At 37.5% G+C, this 22882-nt stretch overlaps 1 protein-coding gene across 1 annotated transcript in view; it reads right to left on the reverse strand.

Moving 5' to 3' along the window:
- Positions 1 to 22882, reverse strand: part of Tmem135 (transmembrane protein 135) — a 203426-nt gene that overhangs the window by 147288 nt on the left and 33256 nt on the right. The window contains exon 4 of the mRNA XM_055623232.1: positions 14146 to 14179. Coding sequence (XP_055479207.1) covers positions 14146 to 14179 — 34 coding nt within the window. The remainder of the gene's footprint in view (positions 1 to 14145; positions 14180 to 22882) is intronic.

Below are 22882 nucleotides of genomic sequence, written 5' to 3' on the forward strand. Positions count from 1 at the left end.
CTTATGGGGGGATACAAAGTGAATACAGTGTAATTAATAAAATAAAATAAAATTTAAAAAAAAGAATAAAGCTACTACAAAAAAAAAAAAAGATTTATCCTCTTAATGGGCAAGCCTGCTGTCACGAGGCCTCTTCTTAGTATTATACTCTATGTTTCATATGCAGATGGACCTAATCACACCTCAAATCACTTTCTTTATCAGTCTACCATCATTTACTGGTCATGTTTGTTCTCTTGCCTATAGGTAGGAAACCTCAATTATATTCACAAGATAATTTCTGAAAAAATTAACATTTTTGCATTTTATCAACAGCATAAGAAAAATTAATTTACCAAGGAATTAAAATATTTTAGTTAGCATTTCCAAATGACTCTGTCATGAAAAAAAATTCTCAACTTTCTCTACTCTGCTTCCATAATAGAATAAAAACAATTATTAAAAGCATCTAAATGTTAAATCTTGAAGAGCTGGTTAGTTGTTCACTTTATGATATGTTATCATTTGATATTTTAAACTCACTGAAAGACAATCACAATTTATATAACACCAACAATCATATATTCTTTCTATTCAAAAACCACAACAATCATATAAAAACAGAACAACTGCTTTTTAATCATATTACGTGCCTATGCAAAGAGAAAGACAAGGGATTTGAAGAGTTAAACAGATGTGTCTCAAATACATAAATTTTGTTCAATTCCTTAGGTGCTACAAAATCACATTGATTTTAAGATGTGGGTCCCATTCTAAAGATTTTTTTTCTGCCTTCATGTTGTATACTTTCCTCATACATAATAGTGCCATCCAAGTGGTGGAAATTCTACAGACTTGATCATGACCACCATACAACAATAAAAGCAAGCAGTCACCGATACAGCCCTAAGTGCTGACAGGACTTGCCTGTATTTAAGTTTCTTTGCATGGGCACTATCATGATACACTTCACACAACTTAGAAAATAAGTAAAATGGTATGAACAAGTTCATCATACAGCCAGGAAGAGACTGGGAGTTAGAAACTGTTCACAGAAACGAAACACTCAGGTAGCACTGCAAAGTCCTGACACACCTCAGAGTTCCCAGGGCAGCGAAGCAGATACAAATAATTAGGTTATATGGAAACTAAGAGGTATGAAAGAGGTAACAGAATTTTGGTCTCTGTGTCCACAGTAACTTGCCTTCCCCTTGTCCTCTTGGCGTATACCAGGTTGCTACTACATTTTCAAATCTAAGAAGCATCTTTATTATATTACTATTCCTATTAATCATACACCAAGAAAAATAATTACAAACCTAAAACAAGACTTGGCTTATGCTGCCAATGAACATTTTTTTTTTTTTTTTTTTAGCAAACATGTATTTCTTTCCTTTTGGCTTTCTTTTTTCTATATTTTTTAAATAAACAGTCTCACATAAATACATGATCAAATTTTATGAAAAGGAATGCTTGTCTGCTTCCTGTAACTTTCTAGCAAATGAGCATTACAGAGAAAAATTGCTTTCATCAAATGACATTTCAAATTGAGTAGAGGTTTTTTGTTGGTTTTTTGTTTTGTTTTGTTCATCTTCTACTTTGTTAATCACTTTTGGAGACTAAAACATGGCCTGCCTTTGAGATATATTCTTTTTGTTCTTTTTTTTTTTTTAACTCATGTTACATCCCTATTACAACCCCCTTCATCATTTCCTCCCAGCCCTACATTCCACCCTCTTCCCCCTTTCTGCCCTCCCCTTCTCCTCAGAAAAAAGGAGCCCGACCCTTAACACACCCTGGTACATCAAGTCCCATCAGGACTAAGCAAATCCTCTTCCACTGAAGCCTAAAAATGAAGCCCAGCTAGGGGGAAATGATCCAAAAGCAGGCAACAGAGTCCATGTCAGAGACAGCCCCTGCTCTAATTGCTGGTGGGCCCTCATGAAGACCAAACTGCCCATTAGCTACATATGTGTAGGGAACCTTGGTCCAATCAATGCTTACTCTTTGGTTGGTGGTTCAGTCTCTGTGAGCCCCCATGGACCTAGGTTAGTTGACTCTGTTGGTCTTTTGGAGTTCTTGTCCCCTCCAGATCCCTCTATCCCTCCCCTCACTCTTCCACAAGACTTCCTGAGCTCTGCCTAATATTTGACTGTGGGTTTCAACATGTTTCTATCTACTGCTGGGTGGGGCCACTCAGAGGGCAGTTATGTTAGGATCTTGTCAGCAAGCACAGCAGAGTATAATTAATAGTGTCAATGCAGCCAGTCCTGATGAGACCTGATAGGCTAGGATCAGATGGAAGGGGAGGAGGAGCTCTCCTATCAGTGGACTAAGGGAGGGCCATGAGAGGAGAACGGGGGGGGGGGGGGTTTGGGAGAGGACAAGGGAAGGAGCTACAGCTGGGATACAAAATGAATAAATTATAATAAATAAAAAATATATTGAAAATAAACTTAAAAAGAGAAGAAAAAATTAATAGTTTCAGGGGTTGGCTCTCTCCCAAGGGGTGGGTCTCAAATTGGGCCAGTCACTGTTTGGCTATTCCCTCAATCTCTGCTCCATCTTTATCCTTGCATACCCTTTGGCAGGGTAGAGTTTTGGTGGAAGGTTTATGAGTGGGCTGGTGTCCCACGCTCTCCACTTGAAGTCCTGCCTGGTGTAGGAGGTGGTCTATGGAGCCTCCATACCCCGACTGCTAGGAGTCTCATCTGGAGTCAAGCCCACACCCTCCCAAGAACCTACCCAACACTGGTCTCCAGCTTGTCCCAGAGAGCCCCCCTCCCACCACGGGCTGCCTTTCTCTCTCCTAGCCCTCTCACCTCCCTCCTTTGCTCTCGCCGACCTGATCCCCACTCTTTCCCCTTCCCAACCCCTCTCCCACCAGTTCTCTCTCTTCATCCATTTCCAATGTCCATTTTATTTCCCCTGAGAGATTTAAGCACCTTCCCTTGGCACTCCTAATTATTTAGTTTATTTGGGTCTGTGGATTGTAGAATGGTTATCATGTACTTTATGACTAATATACACTTACAGGTGAGCATATACCATATGTGTTCTTTCTGGGTCTGGGCTACCTGATTCAGGATAATATCTTCTAGTTCCATCCATTTGCCTTCAAATTTCTTGATGTCCTCCTTTTAATAGCTGATCCATTCTTTGATGGAGGGGCATCTAGGTTGTTTCTACTTTCTGGCTATTATTAATGAAGCTGAACATAGCTAAGCAAGTATCCTTGTGATATAGTGGAGTGACTTTTGGGTATATGCCCAGGAGTGGTTTAGCTGGGTCTTGAGGAAGAACTTTCCCAATTTTCTGAGAAAGAGCAAGATAGATTTTCAAAGTGATTGGGCAAGTTTGCACTCCCACCAGCAATGGAGGTGTGTTTCCCTTGCTCCACATCCTCCCCACCGGTGATACATTGTCACTTGAGTTTTTGATCTTAGCCATTCTAACAGGTGTAAGAAGAAATTTCAGAGTCATTTTGATTTACATTTCAATGACTAAGGATATTGAGCATTTCTTTCCATGCTTCTCAGCCATTAGAGATTTTTCATTGAGAATTCTCTGATTAGCTCTGTACCTTATTTCTTGGATTATATGGTTTGTTGGTGTTTACTTTCTTTAGTTATTCATACATTCTTTATATATTTTAGATATCAGCCCTTTGCCAGATGTAGGATTGGGGAAGATTTTTTCCATATCTGTAGCCTACCATTTTATCCTACTGACAGTGTCCTTTGCCTTGGAGAATCATTTCAGTTTCATGAGATCCCATTTATTAATTATTGCTCTTACAGCCTGAGCTATTGGAGTTCTCTTCCAGAAGCTGTCTCCTGTACCAATGAATTCAAAGTTAGTCCCCACTTGTTTTTATATTGGGTTTGGTGTATCCACTTTTATGTTGAGGTCTATGATCCACTTGGACTTTAGTTTTGTGCAGGGTGATAAGTATGGGTCTATTTGCATACTCCTACCCGTAGACATCCACTTAGACCAGCACCATTCGTTGAAGATGCATTCTTTTTTTCCACAGTATGGTTTTCGCTTCTTTGTCAAAAAACAAGTGTCCATAAGTGGGTTTATTTCTGGGTCTTCCACTCTATTCCATTGATCAACCTGTCTGTGCTTATGGCAACACCCTGCCATTTTTATTATTATTGCTTTGTACCACAACTTGAAATCAGGGATGGTGATACCTCCAGAATTTCTTTCATTGTACAGGGTTGTTAGAGCTATTCTGGATTTTTTGGTTTTCCATATGAAGTTGAGAATTGTTCTTTCAAGGTTTGTAAAAAAAATGTGTTGGTATTTTAATCGGAATTGCATTGAACCTGTAGACTGCTTCCTACAGACCCATGAGCATGGGAGATCTTTCCATCTTCTGATATCTTCTTCAATTCCTTTCTTCGGAGGCTTGAAGTCTTTGTCATGCAAGTCTTTCACTTACTTGGTAAGAGTTACAGCAAAATATTTTATACGTTTTTTGGCAATTGTGAAGGGTATGGTTTCACTAATTTCTTTCTTGGCCCATTTATCATTTGTATAAAGGAGGGCTACTGATTTTTTTGAGTTGATTTTTTTTTTTTTTATCTAGCCACTTTGCTGAAGCTGCTTACCAACTATAGGATTTCTCTGGTAGCATTTTGGAGGTCACTTATGTATACTATCACATCACCTGTGACTAGAAATACCTTGATTTCTTCCTTTGCAGTTAGTATCCAGTTGATCTCCTATGGTTGTCTTACTGCACTAGCTAAAACATCAGTATGTAGAATAGATATGGAGAGAGTGGACGTCCTTGTCTTGTCCCTAACTTTAGTGGAATTGCTTTCAGCTTCTCTCCATTTAATTTGATGTTGGCTTGCTGTACGTTGCCTTTAGTATATTTAGGTATAGGCCTTGTATCCCTGATCTCTCCAATACTTTTATCATGAAGAGGTGTTGGATTTTGTCAAAGGCTTTTTCAGCATCCAATGAGATGATCATCTGTTTTTGGTTTTGTTTTTTTTTGTTTTTGTTTTTTTTTTTTTCCCTATCTTTCAGTTTGTTTATATGGTGGATTACATCCATGGATTTTTGTGTGTTGAACCATCCATTGAACCATCCCTGCATCCCAGGGATGAAGCCTACTTGATAATGGTGGATGATGTTTTTGATGTGTTGCTGGATTTAGTCTATATGTATTTCACTGAATATTTTTACATCAATGTTCATGAGGGATACTGGTCTGAAATTCTCTCTCTTTGTTGAATCTTTGTGTTGTTTAGGTATCAGGATGACTATAGCTTCAGAGAATGAGTCTGACAATGTTCCTTCTGTTTCTCTTTTGTGGAATAGTTTAAGAAGTGTTGGTATTGGCTCTTCTTTGAAAGTCAGGTAAAATTCTGGACTAAAAGGCCTTGGGTTCTTTTTGGTTGGGAGACTTCTAATGACTGCTTCTATTTCCTTAGGGGTTTAGGACTATTTATATTATTAACCTGATCATGATTTACCTTTGGTTAAGTGTAGTCTATCAAGAAAATTGTCTATTTCATTTATATTTTCTAGTTTTGCAGAGTGCAGGCTTTTGAAGTAAGACCCAATGATTCTTTGGATTTCCTCAGTGTCTTGTTGTTATATCTCCCTTTTCATTTCTGATTTTGTTAACTTAGATATTATCTCTCTGCCTTTTAGTTAACTTGGCTAACAGTTTGTCTATCTTGTTGATTTTCTCAAAGAGCCAACTTTTAGTTCTGTTGATTTTTTTGTATTGTTCTCATTGTTTATAAGTTATTGATTATTGCCCTGAGTTTGATTATTCCCGCTGTCTACTCCTCTTTAGTGTGTTTGCTTCTTTTTGTCCTAGAGCTTTCCGCTGTGCTATTAAGATGCCAGTATGAGAACTCTCCAATTTCTTTATGAAGGCACAATAAATACTACACAAAGATGTCATTTTTTACTGTTTATGAAGTATAAAATACTTAAAATATTAAATATTATATTAAATTATAGCTATATCAAAATAGATAAATAGAAATAACAAGAGCACTAAGGCAAATGATCAAGAGCTACAAAATAAGATGTCTTCAGAACTTTACTAGCTGAATAAATATTAATTTAATAAGTTATTTTTCCTTTGGTTTTAATCACATGACACAAATAATTTAATCCCTACCTTCTAGACTGCAGTGACACGAAATGACTTAATGCATGGAGGTAAACCATGTTTCTGTTCCATGCATGGGACACCCTAAGGCTGATATAGCAGTACAGAGAGACAGAGAGAAAAAGAGGCAGACACAGACAGACAGGCAAAAAGAACAAATCCACTCCCATGTGCCCAATCATTCAGTAAGGCCTTAACCTACTGCTGAAGGAAGGACCCCAGTGACCTAAACTCTCTTAGGATACCCCATATCTTAATGGTGCTACAGGGGCAATTAACTCTCAATGTGAGACTTAGAAGGGCAAATATTCCCACCTAACATGCTCTTTAACCTGTCTATAGAAACTGTTTTCCCACTAGATTTTGTGGGGGTGTTTTGGGGGGAAGAGGATCTCGTTTGTTTGGCTTGGGGTTTTCCGTCTTTCCTTTCTGACCTCATATATTATTTACGTTGTTTTTACTTATCGCCAATATATAATTCTTCTTTATGTTAGCTTCTTTTCTACTCATTTACTTCATATTAATGAGTTTCTTTACATTTGACCTTTTTCATTTCATGTGCATTTTTACTAATTTTACAATGCAAGCAGAAAGCAAAAACATACAAAAACTAGGTGTCATGACAATACATGAGCGAGGAAAATTCCATTGTTGTTGTTGTTGGTGGTGGTGGTACAGGTACAGCTGACCCTGTAAGTAAACCGCCAAGCCAATCAGAATAGGTTTTCTAATAGCTTCAGATTTCAAACTCCACCCAAAACGTCTCTAGGATGATGAAATTATCCAAGCAGCCACACAGGATAAGAAGAAGAAAACAAAAATATCTCCCAAAGTCATAATCTTCCTAGAATATAAAGCAATGTTTGTTCACATTCCAAAACTCTTACTAGAAACCATGATCTAAAAATACCTACCATCATTCATAGCCAGAGAAATTTTCATGAGTACTTGCTCCCAAACTACAGACATAATTTATTAAATTATTACTAAGCCAAATAATTTGTGTCCAATCCCCAGCTCCCCACAAGGTAGAATGTGAGACCTGCTTTTCAAAAGTTATCCTCTTACTATACATGTGTACAACTGGAGAAGCAAATGCACGTTAGCACATGTCAACACAGGCACATATGTGGAAACACACAAAATAAATTTTTAAGATATTATTTGAGAATACAATGAAAACAGTATGAGTTAGAGAAGTGAAGGGAAATTTATCTGATTATAATAGCAGTTGATACAAGACCGAGACAAAAAAATTTGGAGTAACAGATTTCAAAATCAAAAGATAAATAAACAGCGTAGGAAATTAGTAGACCTTGAATATTAACAGAATGGGGGGGGGTGAGCAAATGAGAAGAAAGATTAGAAAAAGTAGTGGTCTGATAAAGGACACTGGGAGCCACAGAAAGGGTTTTGAGTTTGGCAGCAGGTAGAGGCATTCTGGATTTCAAGTACAGTTAACATGTTCCGACTCCTTTCTAAACATGGAGGTGCTCTGTAGATAACAGAATTCCGGGACTATCAGAGTGTCATGCTATTGGGTGACCAGGAGACAAGTGAGTGTGTCAAGGTGTCACGCTATTGGATACTCAGGGAGTTCTTGCAGTATGGTCTTCATAGCTGTGCTGGAAGAAAGACGATAAAGCCTAAAACAGATCTAAACAGAGTATAACTTCCTGATGGATGGATAAAGGAAAGCAAAGTTTTAAAATGATGAGTTTCTGATGTAAACCACTGGATGGATGTTTGATGCATATGACATAATAGGGAAGGCTTGGGGAAACAATTTGAGATGTTTGCCATTCTTTTTTTAATTTAATGTTCTCATTTCTTTGGGGCCCATTTATCAAATTTCTTCGACTACTTCACAATCTCCCATGTATTTCTTTTTTATCCTCATGTGTCCAGCACAGCTAATAATAAAAACTTGTTAATTAAATTGAAGTGTCCTTATAACAAAACTTGAGTCAACATTTGTAAACCTATGTTTAAAATACTAAATATAGGGCTGGAGAGATGGCTCAGAGGTTAAGAGCACTAGCTGTTTTTCCAAAGGTCCTGAGTTCAATTCCCAGCCACCACATGGTGGCTCATAACCATCTATAATGAGATCTGATGCTCTCTTCTGACATATAGGTATACATGCAGTGCAGAATGCTGTATAATAATATTTAAATAAATTAAAATATATATTAAACATAGATGATTTAGGCAAAGATGGTGCATGTTTAACATTGAAAAGTAAATGAGTCTATATATATTTATGTTTATAATTTTAAAATGCATACAACATTAAATCATTGGTGGCATAAATGAAATTATAAAGCAAAGTTTCCCTTTGGAAGTCACTCTAAATTATCATATGCTAACCAGGTGTAAGAGAAGTCAAGTCTTACTCTAATTTTAGATTAATTATAAGAAAAAAATGTCAGATATTAAATATCCTTTTCTATTAGTCCTTTTGGAAACTTTTCTTCATAACTTCATGCCTGAAGTATTTTTTCTCATAATTAAACTGAGAATATAACAATAAGACTTGACATTTCTTAAACACCTGATGAATATGATATTTAAAAAAGTAGAAACCTTAGTCATTGGCAAAACCAATTAAGCATAGCTTGTGTGTTCTATTACAGTGTGGTAAAGCAGAATGTTAGCAGCTGGCACTCATGAAGATAAGTGCTTTTGGCATCAGAAAAAGTTTCCATCATTTCACTGCTATTCTTCAGAGAAAAAGCCAGAGAAAATATGATTTTTTTATAATTAATAATGTGCCTTTTATTAATCTGACCTTTGACAAATAATTCATTCAGTTTGGGAATCTAAAAAATGTATTTTTATAGAATACATTTCCACTGTAAACTACATTAAATAATATGAGAATTAAACAAATATTAGTTCTATTGCTGGAAGTCTGTTTTTAATGCTATTATTAAAGCTACACAAACTTGTATTTTAGCACTGAAAGTTATTGAGACAAACATCATCAGTACTAAGATTAGCTACACGGGAGCTCAGGGAGAGCATTTTTAGAATGCAATTGTCAGCAGAGACAACTCTGTGCTACAAAGAAAACACCAGCAGAGACATCCCCAGGCACAGAGTTCACATCTCTTTACCTATGGCCTGCAACAGCAGTTCAAACACAACTATCAACATTAAGACCCAATTGCACTGGACAAGCATTCTCATGACATGGTCAAGTCATCACACTAGTGCATTATATTTCTGTGGTTTCTGTGGACTAGCTAAAATAACTAGTTTGGTAATATCAATTTAGAGCATCTAACAAATGGCAAATTCTCAATATATTTTTTTATCCTTCCTCTTTGCCCCAATGTTTAGCCAAAATTTGGTAATACTCAAGAAGTTTTAAAAGTTCAGTCTAGAGGCCAACAATAACATGTTTGTATGGCACAGGTGTTTTCAAGGCAGAAATCTTGAAAAGTTCACACTGCAAATCTTCATGTTCAGTTTAAACTGAGCCCCACTATCACCAGCTTTCAGTATTCATAATCTTTTTTAATTTATTATTATTATTATTTATTACAGTTTATTCACTTTATATCCCAGCTGCAGCCCCCTCCCTCATCTCCTCCTGGTCCAACCATTCCTCTCCCTTCCCCTCCTACGTCCACTAGTCCACTGATAGGAAAGAGTCTCCTCTCCTACTATCTGACCCTAGCCTATTAGGTCTCATCTCTGTCTCAGGACTCTCTGGATCCTCTTTCTCTGCAGCCTAGTTAGGCCACCTTGCCAGGGAGAGGTGATCAAAGAGCCAGCCACTAAGTCCATGTCAGAGATAGCCCCTGCTCCCCTTACTAGGAAACCCATACGGAGACTGAGCTACTTCTGAGCTACATCTGGGCAGGGAGTCTAGGTCCTCTCTATGCACAGTCCTTGGTTGATTCACCAGTCTCTGCAGGACCCCCTGAGCCGAGAATATTTGGCTCTGTTGGTCTCCTTGTGGAGCAGATATTAACCATATAATATAGAATAAACATACTAAAATCTATACTCCTAAAGAAGCTAAACAACAAGGAGGACTCTAGGTAAGAGGCTTAAAACCTCATTTAGTGGGGCAAACAGGTTAGATATCAGAAGTCGGAAAAGACAAGGAACTGGACAGGAGCCTTCCACAGGGGCCTCTGAAAGACTGTCCATCAGGGTATCGAAGCAGATGCTGAGACTCATAGCCAAACTTTGGGCAGAACGCAGGGAATCTTACGGAAGAAAGGGGAGATAGAAAGACCTGGAGGGGACAGTATTTATAATCTTTTAACTAAAATATTATACTAACATAGATCAAATATAGCAAGGTTTAAAATAAATCCCTCCTGTAAATTATTCTTTTTGATGAACATTTCATCTAACAAATCCATTCAGCAACTTACAACACAAAGTACTCACGAGGCACTTCTCCAGTGTCACAGTACAGCAATGTCCAAATCTTACATGAAACGTATATGCCCAAATGGGAAGACATTAAAGAGGACAGCAAAACAAAATCAAATGTTGATAAAGTTCATAGGAAAAAAATAAAATGCATGGGCTAGGCTGTGTACATGTGGGGGACTGTTATTCTATGTGGATATATATATATATATGACAGATATGCAAGACTTTACAACTGTGACATTTGAGCACAGTCTCAAGGAAGTGAAACAGCAGGACATGGAGATACTGGAGACTCCAAAGAACTGATACAAAGGTCCCACAGAGGAGGTGTGCTTGTCATGCTTCATCAGAGGGAGCAGGATGGAGAAGCAGAAAAGAGGGGTGGAAGGGGTAATAAAAAAGAAGGGCACAAACTTCCCATTTTCACAAGATCCTACCAAGTCTTAAGAAAAACAACTTATATAATTTGTTCAAAGTCACATTTTTTCATAAAATCTGCAAATCACTACCACATTACATTCTTATTCTTATATGATACAGTCTTATCTGTCACACTTCACTTTTTGTGAACAGCACAGACATTTTGGGACCTAGGTTACTGCTAGTTCAGCTCAGGATATATTTACATTGAGTTTGTGAAAATGCATTCATTTATTTATTTTCCAGTTGCTTCTAGTTACAGACAGCTGGTTGCTAGTGGCCCATAAAAGCGTGCTTTCCAAAAACATTCTACTATTCACTGTTCCAACTTACCATGTCATAAAACAAGACAGAAGGCTCGGAAGCCATACTAACATAGAGGAATGTCAAATCCAAAAGAGGTGCAGGCAATGGGAAAGAAATATGTGGGAGGCACAAAGCCGAAGACAGACAAAAGTTTTTCCTCACATCAGACATTTAAAGTGTTAAGGAGAGAACCAGGTATTGATCTAGACCTAGTTTAGATACAAGTTCTTTCTTGTCAAGAAAATTAAGTGAATACAATCACAATTATTGTAAAATACCAACATCAAAACGTTATGAAGTTTATTTCTGATGGAAATTGATAACCAGGTATGTTTTAGAATTGCTGTCTTTTAAAACTAATACTGTCTATATTTTGCAAGAGAGTAAACCTGAATATTCAGCTACAATTTTAACTATTCCAACTACATATAATTTTTAAAATATATTTGATTAATAACTCAAAAGAAAAGAGTAAATTATGTTATTTATTCTAGTAAAAAAATACATTATAAAAATCAACACATGAGGAACTGAAATAGGTATAAACAATGAATAGCGGAAAAGTAACATAGCTGGGTGTGGTTGCTGTCAAGAACCACAGCATTTGGATGCGTAAAGCAGAAGATTAAAATTCAGGGCCAGCTTGAAATACACAGTAAACTTCAGGCCAGCTTGGACTACACAGCAAGCACCTACTGGAAGTAGGAAAAGAAGTAAGAAATACACTGATATGCTAGATAATTCTTTTACTAGAGCATGTTTTTCAGATTTAATGTTTGATGTGTATCATCTTTTTAAAATTAAAAATATATATATATCATTCAAAGGAATGCTAAATGGTTTAAGCAGAACATTAAAGATAACGGTCCCCAATATGCACACACAGGTAAATAGGTTAAGTTTGAGGCAAAGATATGAAATACAATCAGGATTCAGCAGAGATGAAAAAGTAGAAAAACACCAAAGAATAAATAATTTTTAAAAAAAAAAATGAAGAAGAAAATATGGCTTAAATAAGAAGCCCAAGGAAAAGCAGTGTATCACTGAAAAAAGCAAACTAAGTCCTGATTTTAAAAACAAACACCTACATCCTTGCCAGGATAATTCTTCAAAAGAAAATATTAAAACTAAGGATAAAAAGAGATTACCAAAAATTTTTTAAAAATGTAAAGCCAGATTAACAACAGATTCCAAAAGGTATCTGCCCAGAAGAAAAAAAAAAGGGGGTGTATGGGGGCTTGAGGAGGTTGTGAGATTATTACCTTAGGTCACTGCCAGTTTAGAATTTTATACCCAACAAGATTTTTGCTAATTCACCATATACTGATCAAATTCTACTCATCAGACTCTACCTACATGGTCATAATATAATGAGACATAAAGCAGGAAAAGCCCCTGATTGGACAGCGCTTACAGGCTAGAATAATTCTTTGTTCAAAAGAATAAATATAAAAATTAATCATGTAATTGCTCTCTGCTCTCTTAGTGTCCTGAAACTTCTTTTACATTTCAATTAAAAGAGATCAGAACTCCGAAGTTCCTACAGTAGATGTTTTTAAATAAGTTAGCGAGCTGCAGAGCCTGGGATTTAACCGACGCATGACATCTCTGACATCACAACAACTTGCAGGTCTTTCTGTACATGAGCAGATGTGGGTAGAATGACACAAAAAGGATTAGAGGCCTGTCTCACACACTACAGTTAGGTGTTACTTTCATGGCTCCTATGGTACACATGGTTTACATTTCAGTCTTTCATTATTATTTCAGTGGACTCCTTTGCTAGACCATAGATTCCATAAGAATAAGTCAGTGCAGTCAACTAAAACAGAGTGACAGTGTACTGAACAGCTTCATCACTGAAATGAACTTCTTCTACATGGGATGCATACTTTTTGCTGTTAACTTGGATGGATCTGGAGTCATTTAGGGGATGTATCTCTGAGTCTGTACATGAAGATGTTTCCAGAGAAATTTAACCGAGCAGGGCAGATCCACTTCCTATGCTGGGGTCATAGACTGAATAAAAAAAGAACAGACAAGAAAGGAAAGGAAAATGCAAGCTAAGTACCAGCACTCACCTCTCTTGCTTCCTGACAGCAGATAAGATATGACAGAGCAGTGCCCAGCATTTCTGTCACCATGCCCTCCCCCGCATAATGGACTCTGTCCCCTCAAACCAAGAGCCAAAAGAAGCCCATTCCTGAGGTTGCTTTTGCCAGGTATTAGCAAGAATGGAAACTAACACACAAAACACATCTTGAAATGCACGGCCTTGTTATAGAACTCAAGAGTTTATCTCCAGGAAAAATTATCCCTTCTCTGCGACTCCATCGAGTGGTGTCTATCAATTATTAAGAATGCTATTAAAAGGTGAGCTGGCGAACACGGTGGTAGCATCTGCATTCTATGTGTGCTATTTACAATACACACCACATGATCTCATTCTTGTAGACTTGGGAATTTGAGTCATTATGTTACCATACCCGCATTTTAAGATTAGTTTTAATTTTTTAATATTAAGGGTTTATCATAACAACTCAGCCTTAACTCATTTCCCCCATAAATCCAACAGCACAGAGTACAACATTAAATAGGTGAGAGAGCTAGACATGCAGGTACAAACACGAAAGCCATCAAAGGTCTATAGTTAGAAAAGAAGTATCCCAAAGGGCATTTGGCACTGAGCTGCTTCCCTTCTCAAATAAGTGAAAGGCACTAAGACAGAAACGACCCGGACGACAGCAAGTTCTCCCAGACACTCAGTGCTAGCCTTTGAAACACACAGGACACAGTCTCGAAGTTCACTTGTTCCTTCTTCCACTGGGGGGGGAAAAGAGGAGAGATGTGGAAATGTTTTAAAATTTAAAATAAGAAAAAAAAACTTTACTTACCAAGTTGGCCATGTAAATTGTGAGCAGCCCTCTCCTGTAAATAATTTTAAAAAAGAGTAAGCTTTGATCTGACTTTATAATCACTTTATCAGAATCAAAAATCTATCAAAACCTATCAGGAGTCTAAAACCACACTAACACTAATATATTAAAATATAAGCAGACTGTGCTGAGTTATCCTTTTAATGTGCTGAGCTGAACCTACACTGATTCTCTAGGTCATTCTAGTAATAGAATAAGTCATGAAAAAATTCTACTTGTTTGTCAGTAAATATTTTAAACTAATATTGCTCTGTTATTAGAAGACCCCTTTTTTGAGATGGAGTCTCACATATTGTCCAGGCTGGTCTCAAGTGCCTAGATTCAAGCAACCCTGCAAAGCAGCTGGTACTTCTAATACGTGTTGCCATACCCTGTTTGTGCTAGAGGATCCTTAATTCAATAAGAAGAAATTCAAGAAAATTTACCTTGCCAAAAGTCAATGCCAGAACAATTCTGACTAAATGCAATTTTTATCAAAACATCATTTTATCTTTTTATGTTGTACACAGCAACTGCTCAGTTTGTTCGTAGAAAAATACAATCCATTCAGAACTGATTATAAATCCTATTAATCATATTATTAAGTAAGTAGTTACGTAAAAAGGAACTTTCTGTTTCTGAGAAACTAAATACAACTACAGAAAAAGAAATATTTTTATCAAACACATTTAATGAGACCTCAAGTAGAATCGCAAAGATAATGATAGCTTTAAATAACTTACTAACTTTTGGCATGTTTGAGCAATAAAAGAAATAGATTCTGTTCTCTAACAAAGGGGCTCATGCTTAAGAGATCAGGGGCAGAATGAAAATAATAAACAGAAATTTCAAAAACTCACTCAGATCTGAGTGGCAAACATTTTTAGGACCCAGACGGAAAGTACCTCACATATAAAACAAGTTGCTAGTACCTTCACATAAACATCATACCAGGTCTACATATCAATATTATGCACGCAATTGTCGTGATGTCATGACCATATGCATTCTTGACCTTTTATTAACTAAAAGGGCTAAGACTTTTAATACTTCCAAAGCTACACAGAGACAGTATGACTTAACACTGCTGAAATAAATTTAGAAAAACAGTTCTAGTTAACTTTTATTCCCTCGTATTTTATCACTAAAATGAAGAAACAGAATTACATATCTGCTAACATTGTTTAAACATAAAATTATCTAAAGAAAATAAATTTTTCATTCATATCTTCTTGATAATCACCAACTATCTAATTGGATTTAAGGCCAGGAGAGAAATCTTGCCTGGTACTAAAAACCTAGCCAACTAGCCAGGGCTAGAGAGGTCACGGATCTCGGGAGAGCACCTAGACCACAACTTTACTAGCCAGCACAGTTCCTAACTGTGTTCTGAATACCCTCATGCCCACAGATTAGTGTGCCTCTCACCCCTCATCAAAGTAGCTCCTCTTTGCAAGATGAAGACCAACACAGAAAACTGGTCAAAATGCAGAGAAAAACTGACTATGTGGGACCAAGCCCCAATGGCTACATTTACAACATAATTCTTGCCCTAAAGCTCAGGGAATATCATGGAAGAAGGAGCAAAAACACTGTAAAAGCCAGAGAGAAGCAGGAGAGCTACTATAAATGACGGACATGTTTCACCCATACTACACCCAAAAGTATGGCAGGCTGAGTAAGAGCCAAGCAAGGTCAACACCAATAGACACAGTAAACGGGAAAGGGGACCTCTCACAGGGCCTCACCCCTAGACAAAGTACTACAGGCAACGAAGAACTGCTGACAGAAGGAAGATAAGTGTACTCCAGAAATGGGTCCCTAATTTGTTAGCCAATACCAAACTGACATTAAAATTACATACAGATAATCAATGCTAAACAAATTAAGCAGGTTATATTTTACGTGTGTGTGTGTGTGTGTGTGTGTGTGTGTGTGTGTGTGTGTGTGTAACTAACTAAGGGAAAAGAAGCCATAAATTTGGGGTGGAGAGAGCATGTGAAGAGTTAGTGGAGGGAAAAAGGAGAGATGATGCAATTATAATTCCATCATCAATATGTAAAATGTGATATCAACCTACTCTAGTTCAAAAGGTAAGGGGAGCAATGCTCTCATACACTATAAGCTCAGGAATTTTCCCTCCTCAGCTGCTCCATTGTTCCTCAGCAAAACAAGAGACCTACACACAGATTCTCACGCATATGTATACATGGATCTCTGACGGCCAGAGAGGCGGTTCATACGATAAAGATACTTAGCAGCTATCCTGACAACCTGAGTTCAAGCCCATGACCCTCAAGTGGAAGGAGAAAACTGACCCTTGAATGTTGTTCTCTAACCTTAACACATGAACATGCGTGCAAACATGCACTCACAGTCTTTTTAATGTTTTAAGTCATGATAAGATCTAAAAGGTTGCTTTTTTCAAGTTGCCAATTGTAATTCACAGAAAGATAATCTCCTGGCTGTAAACAAATATGCACACACAAATATGAGCAAACTTAAAATATAAAGCCTTGACTCACAAAAGGGCATCTGGGAAATCCTGTAGCCTTTTCCCTCACCCAAGGACTCTTTAAAAATTAATTTGGACCATCCATTACAAGCCTTTAGCTAGGTGACATACTCATAAGGTGAAAAACAAAGAAAAAATTTAGTTTCCACTGAATTCTTTACCTCCAAAGTAGGGACCCACATTTATAATGGTAAAAAGGGAAGACCCCTATGATGGGTTTTAACGGGTGCATGGCATCTTCTCTGAGTGCAAATGATAAGATAAAAGCATACAGACGCCAGGGAAACCCCAGTTCCCACACCTCAGGAATGTATTGGCAGGGCTAGGTTCAGGCCTGTGGCTGCTTTGCTCTGGCCACCACCTATTCTTTGATATTTGCCAGAAGACAAGACCAGCTCCTGGGTGCCAAGGACTAGGAAGAGTAGTTCAGGAGCTTCCTATGAGCACTGAAGGTACAATTAAATTTTCCCTTTTTAAAATATTTAAAAATAAAGAAGTAAAACTCCCCTCTGTGTTGTACACAACCCTTTGACTCCTGACATTGATTTGAGGGACAGAAAGGGTACCAACACTAGAAGGACCACCTCACTTGTTCCATCATGTTTGGCTTCTCGCTGGAGTGCTGGGCTGTCAGGCTTGGGAGTTGCAGTAGCTACGATGAGTATCTGCAAAGAAGTTCCCACGGGACATCTGGCTGGCTGAGGGTACTTAAAAGATCCAGCTCAAGAAACCCTGCAGGTCAACAGGAAGGGACCCTCAGGGGTGGTTTCCGCCAACCACTAGCACCTAGGGCCTAAGAGACAAGTGAGATGTGATATGGAACTCTATGGGTATCCAAGAGATTCCCGAACACTGGAATCCTGCCCAGTCTGTGATGTCATAGATCTTTCCATCCATCAGTGCACTGTAACTACTGATCTTGAGGACCAAAGTGCTTAACTCTGCCTGTGTCTCCTTCCTCAGCAAGATGTAGCCTATTACACTCTGCACAGTATCTGGTTCTCTTGGGCTCACAGTCTACCTCAAATCTTCTATACTGCTACACATCATAGTATTCCATGCCTCCTTGAGGTCAACTTGCAACCTGGGCAGAAATGCATGCACTGACCAACTCAGCTCATCCTCTGTGGTTTATTTCAACTCATATTCCTTCTGCCTTACAACACTCCGACAAAGTCCTAAATGTGGGTCTCCTCAGCCTGCGATCATAATTTTTGTCAGGATGAGTCGGCGCTGCTAGCTGCCTATAAGACCTTCAATTCAATTCAAGAGCATCAACTCTATCACATGAAAAAGGTTTAGTTCATCCTTAGGAACAAGGTCATCATGATAAGCACTATTAAGGAACAACAGCCATAACTCCTCCATCTCAAACAGCTGCCCAGAGGCCAGGGAAATCCAAGCCAATCGTCCTCCACCTCCCACTCACCCTCCTGAAGTCTTTTTTTTTTTAAATATCCTCCCTCTCCCTCTGTCTCTCTGTCTCAGAAATCTCTTAAACTGCCACACAAAACTTTAGCAAGTGTGATAGCCCAGTACCACATCAACCTACTGTGTAATCACAGCACCAACACACCTACAGAAAAAACCACAGTTCAATCTTTGCAACACTTCAGTGGTGTTACAGCACATCCTGCCCAGATCCTAGACAGTGGCATCTTCCAATAGCACTGTTGTCATTTTTCAATGAAGGAAGAGCAATGCTTCGTTCTGAATCTTTACCACATATATTCTTTAGCCATCCCCAAGGTTTTGGGTAATACTGGATACTGAATTTCTTGAGGTAACCGGGGAGCTTAACAGAAACTTTCCAATTCTAAATACATACATATATTATTTAATAATACAGAGAGAAAAAGAAATAACACAGAAACAAAGGCAGTTCCCAAATAATGTACGTCTATTTTGTTAAGAGCATAAGTCCTTCCCCTGTACGAATGAGAAGTCCATTCACTGAACAGGTCATGCACATCGAAGACTGGTGCAAACTTCGTTGTGGAAATAGAAGCATGTCCAGAACTTACAGACCAAACTCACAGGACCCTTTGACCTGCATATTACATCCTTCTTTTCATCTTTGTCCTGCCTATTTGAATGTTTCTTAACTGTATTGTGCTCAACCAAAAGTGTGTTTAAAATGAAAATGCAGTTTTCATTTTAATCTGTCTTTAAGCACGCTGCGGTTTTTAACTTATCCAAAGTAAAACTAAGTATCAAAGCAAATTCCACAGCAATTCTGAAAAACAAAAAAAAAAAAAAAAAAAAAAAAAAAAATCCATTAGAACAACTTCTTTCTAGACCAGGAGGCACTTCTTAGAGTCAGAGAGAAAGGCTCCTTCTTCACAGCCCTCCTAGGGGTAAGTGGGTGTTACCAGGCTTCCAGCTGAGCTAAGTTGAGCCCTGTGCATTGTGGTACACCTTTATAAAGCAGCCCTGGAAACAACTTCAAAGCTTTCTCAGAAGCCCAGAGTGGTGTGATTAGGACTCTACTCTGCATCCCTCTCTTCCTAGAAACAAGGAACTAACTGGCAAAGCACTCTGGGAGGACAGGAGGACTGAGGCATGGATAGAAGAGTATGAACAGTAAGGGGCAGGTAGAAGAAAGAAGGGGGACATTATAAAAACACATTTGCGGGTTGCTACTGTGTATACAGAAAATGCAGACAGAAGATCCGCATGCTGACCTGCAAAACTATCACACAGAAAAAAAAAAAAAAAACAAATAAACAAAACCCACTTCAACTACTATTTAGAGTAGACCATAGTCTATAACATCAGAAATCTTGTGTGAACAGCTACTGACTAAGACTGAAACACTAATGTAAGGTGCTCTCTTAGAGGAAAGATTTTTAAAAAGCACCAGTCAAAAGTGAGCCTAAAAAACAAAAAAACAAACAACAAAAAAAATATGCTAAGGATACCAATTTCTCCACCATTTAACTTTCGGACAGCCACTCTTCATGTCCTCATACGTTATGTAGGTTTTGTTCTTATGTTTTGACTTTGATATCACTGTAGTTCAACTCCCATTAATACTGTAGAAGATGAACAATTATAACTTAAATACCCTATAATCAGCTTCTAAGCTGGACCAAGATAGGTGATGAAATATTAACGCTGAGAAGCTGAAAGTTAAAGACAGAACAAGCAAAAAAAATAAATCTTTAAATAGTTTAATAATGGAAAGAAAGAAAATTTTTAATTTTTATATTTATATTAATTTCAGTTTATTCACATTGTATCCCAGCTGTAGCCCCCTCCCTCACTCCCTCCCAATCCCACCAAAAGAAATTTTTTTAAAAACAATAATGAAATGAAAAAATTATAAAAAAATTTAAAAAATGAAAAAGAACTTTAAAAATACTAAAATTATAAAATAAACAAAAATAATAAAATGAAAGCAAAGAAAAATTTTTTTAAATAATAAAAGAACAGATCTAACCTACTCCATCAATAAATAAGCCAAATGTTAATGTACTAAATAATCTAAGCTAGCAGCATAAATACTGTTTAAAACTTCAACTACATGCTATCAGAAAAATAAAAGAAGCTTACATACAAAGACACAGATGCTTTATATTAAATTAAAAACATACATCATACATACAACCAGTGTTGGAGGGCAGCAACAGCTATGCTAGCATGACTGGAAATGCTGTACAGACTCTGTTCACCTACGAAAATATGCCTCAGAACAAGCAAACCAACTGAGCTCTAGGAAGACACTTGACACTAACAATACAATACTGAGAAAATCATACCAACAGGTTATATGGATAGAGCCATTGTAGAAACCGACCTAAAGACAGAAGTAGACACTTTCCAATCATAGCTGGAGATCTTATACTTTCCTTAGCAAATGATAAACTTAGACCAATGAGTTTGACCAGAAGATCATCAGTTTTCAGCAAAGACTCACTGTCTCCAGTGTCTTTTTGGCAATATCAAGAGACATGTTTAGCTGTTCCAGTTTTATAGGAAGAAGAGCCAATAGCATGTACGGTCTGTACAAGACAGCCTCCTCCATAAAGGGCTGTTCTGTGAGAAAACCTGTCAACATTTCCAAGGTTAAGAAATTCAGCTATGGATAACATTATCAACCCAGCCTCATTCACAGGTAAAAATGACTATAAATGAGCCAAAGAAAAAACACAGGATCATATTCATCAATGTAGAAAAGACATATGGCAAAAATATTATATCTGTTCATGATAAAGTTCTCAACATACTGGATTAAATGTAAACTTTATTGAGCTGATGATGCACAGATAAAAACACTACACCTTACAGTATCACAATTCATGGTATAAGACTGAGTACCATTTGCTATCATCAGAATCAGGGCTGGGAGACTGGAAGAGAAAGCTTTCCCACTGGCAGGTAACACTATCTCCTGTAGAAATTTTCAAAGAATGTAGCAGCAACTCTAAGAACAAGGCCATGAGAATCCACCAAGGTTATGAGTCAAGATTAGAACAAAAGGTCAATGGCATTTCCAAGAAGTAGTATAAGTATACAAAAAAATTACAAATATTATATTTGTATATACAAATATTATATTTGCATATTTCCTATCATATACAAAAATTAATTCAAAAATAGATAAAGGCTAAAATGTAAGACCTAAAACTATAAAGCTTTTAAAGAAAACAAGAGTAAACCTTTAGACGTAATTGTTTCTCAAACATGACACCAATAACACGGTCAACAAAAGTTTAATTAAAAAGAGACAGGCATGGGGCATATCTGTACTTTTAACACTCAGGAATCACAGACCAGTGTAGCATAAACCCTGAGTTCAAAGTCAGCCTGGAGTGTACAGGAACACTTAAAAAGAGAGAGAAAGAGGAAGAGAGAGGGGTGGGGAGCAGGGCTGGAGAGATGGGCTAACAGTTAAAAGCACTAGCTGCTTTTTCAGAGGACCCAATTCCCAGCAACCACATGGCAGCACACACTTGTCGGTAACTCCAGTTCCAGAGGATCCAACACTCTCACGCAGATATACATGGAGGAAAAAAAAAAGAGGAGGAAAGGAAAGAAGGAAAGAAGGGAGGGATGCAGGGAGGGAGGGAAGGAGGCAAAAGACAAGACAAGACAAAAGAAGACAGACAGGCCTTAAAATATTTTTGTGTTCTCAAAGACATAACCAAGAAAGTGGTGAGACAAATACACAGAAAATGGTAAAATATTTGTAAATTCCAGATGCAAAAGACTTACATCCAGAATATCTAAAAACAAGTCACAACTCAACAGCTAAAAAGTAAGTAACCCAATGGTAAAATGACATTTCTTTATAGAAGATACACATTAAGAGATTTCTGGTATTACTGGTCATCTGGGAAATCAAGCCACACTGAGACACCCTACCTATACTGCTAGAGGAAATCAAAACCAAGCAGCCACTTTTGCAAACACCTCACAGTTCCTCAAAGGGTTAGACATGGTTACCAGGTAAGCCAGCAAGTCTACAGCGAGGCTCATTCCCCAGGGAAATGAAAGCATTTAGTCCATACAGCAATGCACACAAGACTAAGTAAGGCAGCATCATTCGCAACGGGAAGCCTACAGGGTCTGAAGCTCCGGAGCACGGGTCTTCTGAGGGCAATGAGCAATGAAGAAGCAATGCACATCTATCCTGAATTTCAAGCCATCAGCTAAACAAGCAGTATTACTCACCAACAATCAGCTATTGTGTGACTCCACCGACGTAAAACAACCAAAGGGGGAAATGACATTACACTGATTGGAGACTGACTAGGGTTGGGTTAAGTGGGGACTTGTTATGAGTCACTAAAGGGGCTTCACTGGAGGTGAAAATAAATTCCTGCAATTGACTATGATAAAGATTGAACAACTTTACGAATATACCTTAACCACTATACTTTTAAAAGGGTGAACCAAATTTTTATACTAGTAACACTACAATTGTTCTGAAACATGGTATGCAAATTACAGCTTGCAAATGACAAAAGTTGATGAGAGAAATTCTTAAAAATCAAAATAATTTGAAATTGATAGAGTAACAATAGAACAAATTAATCATAAATGCACACCAGTATATTTCTATAATAGAAAATTAAGCATTGAAAAGGAATGAACCAGTAATAGAGGTAACATCTTGGGTGGTACAACAGCATGATGCTTACTCTAAAAAGGAAAGAAACAGCCTGTGTTAAAATGATACACTTTCATAATTGCATT

This window comes from Psammomys obesus, unplaced genomic scaffold, assembly GCF_907164565.1.
Source record: "Psammomys obesus unplaced genomic scaffold, mPsaObe1.curated_primary_1811, whole genome shotgun sequence".
Lineage (NCBI taxonomy): Eukaryota > Metazoa > Chordata > Mammalia > Rodentia > Muridae > Psammomys > Psammomys obesus.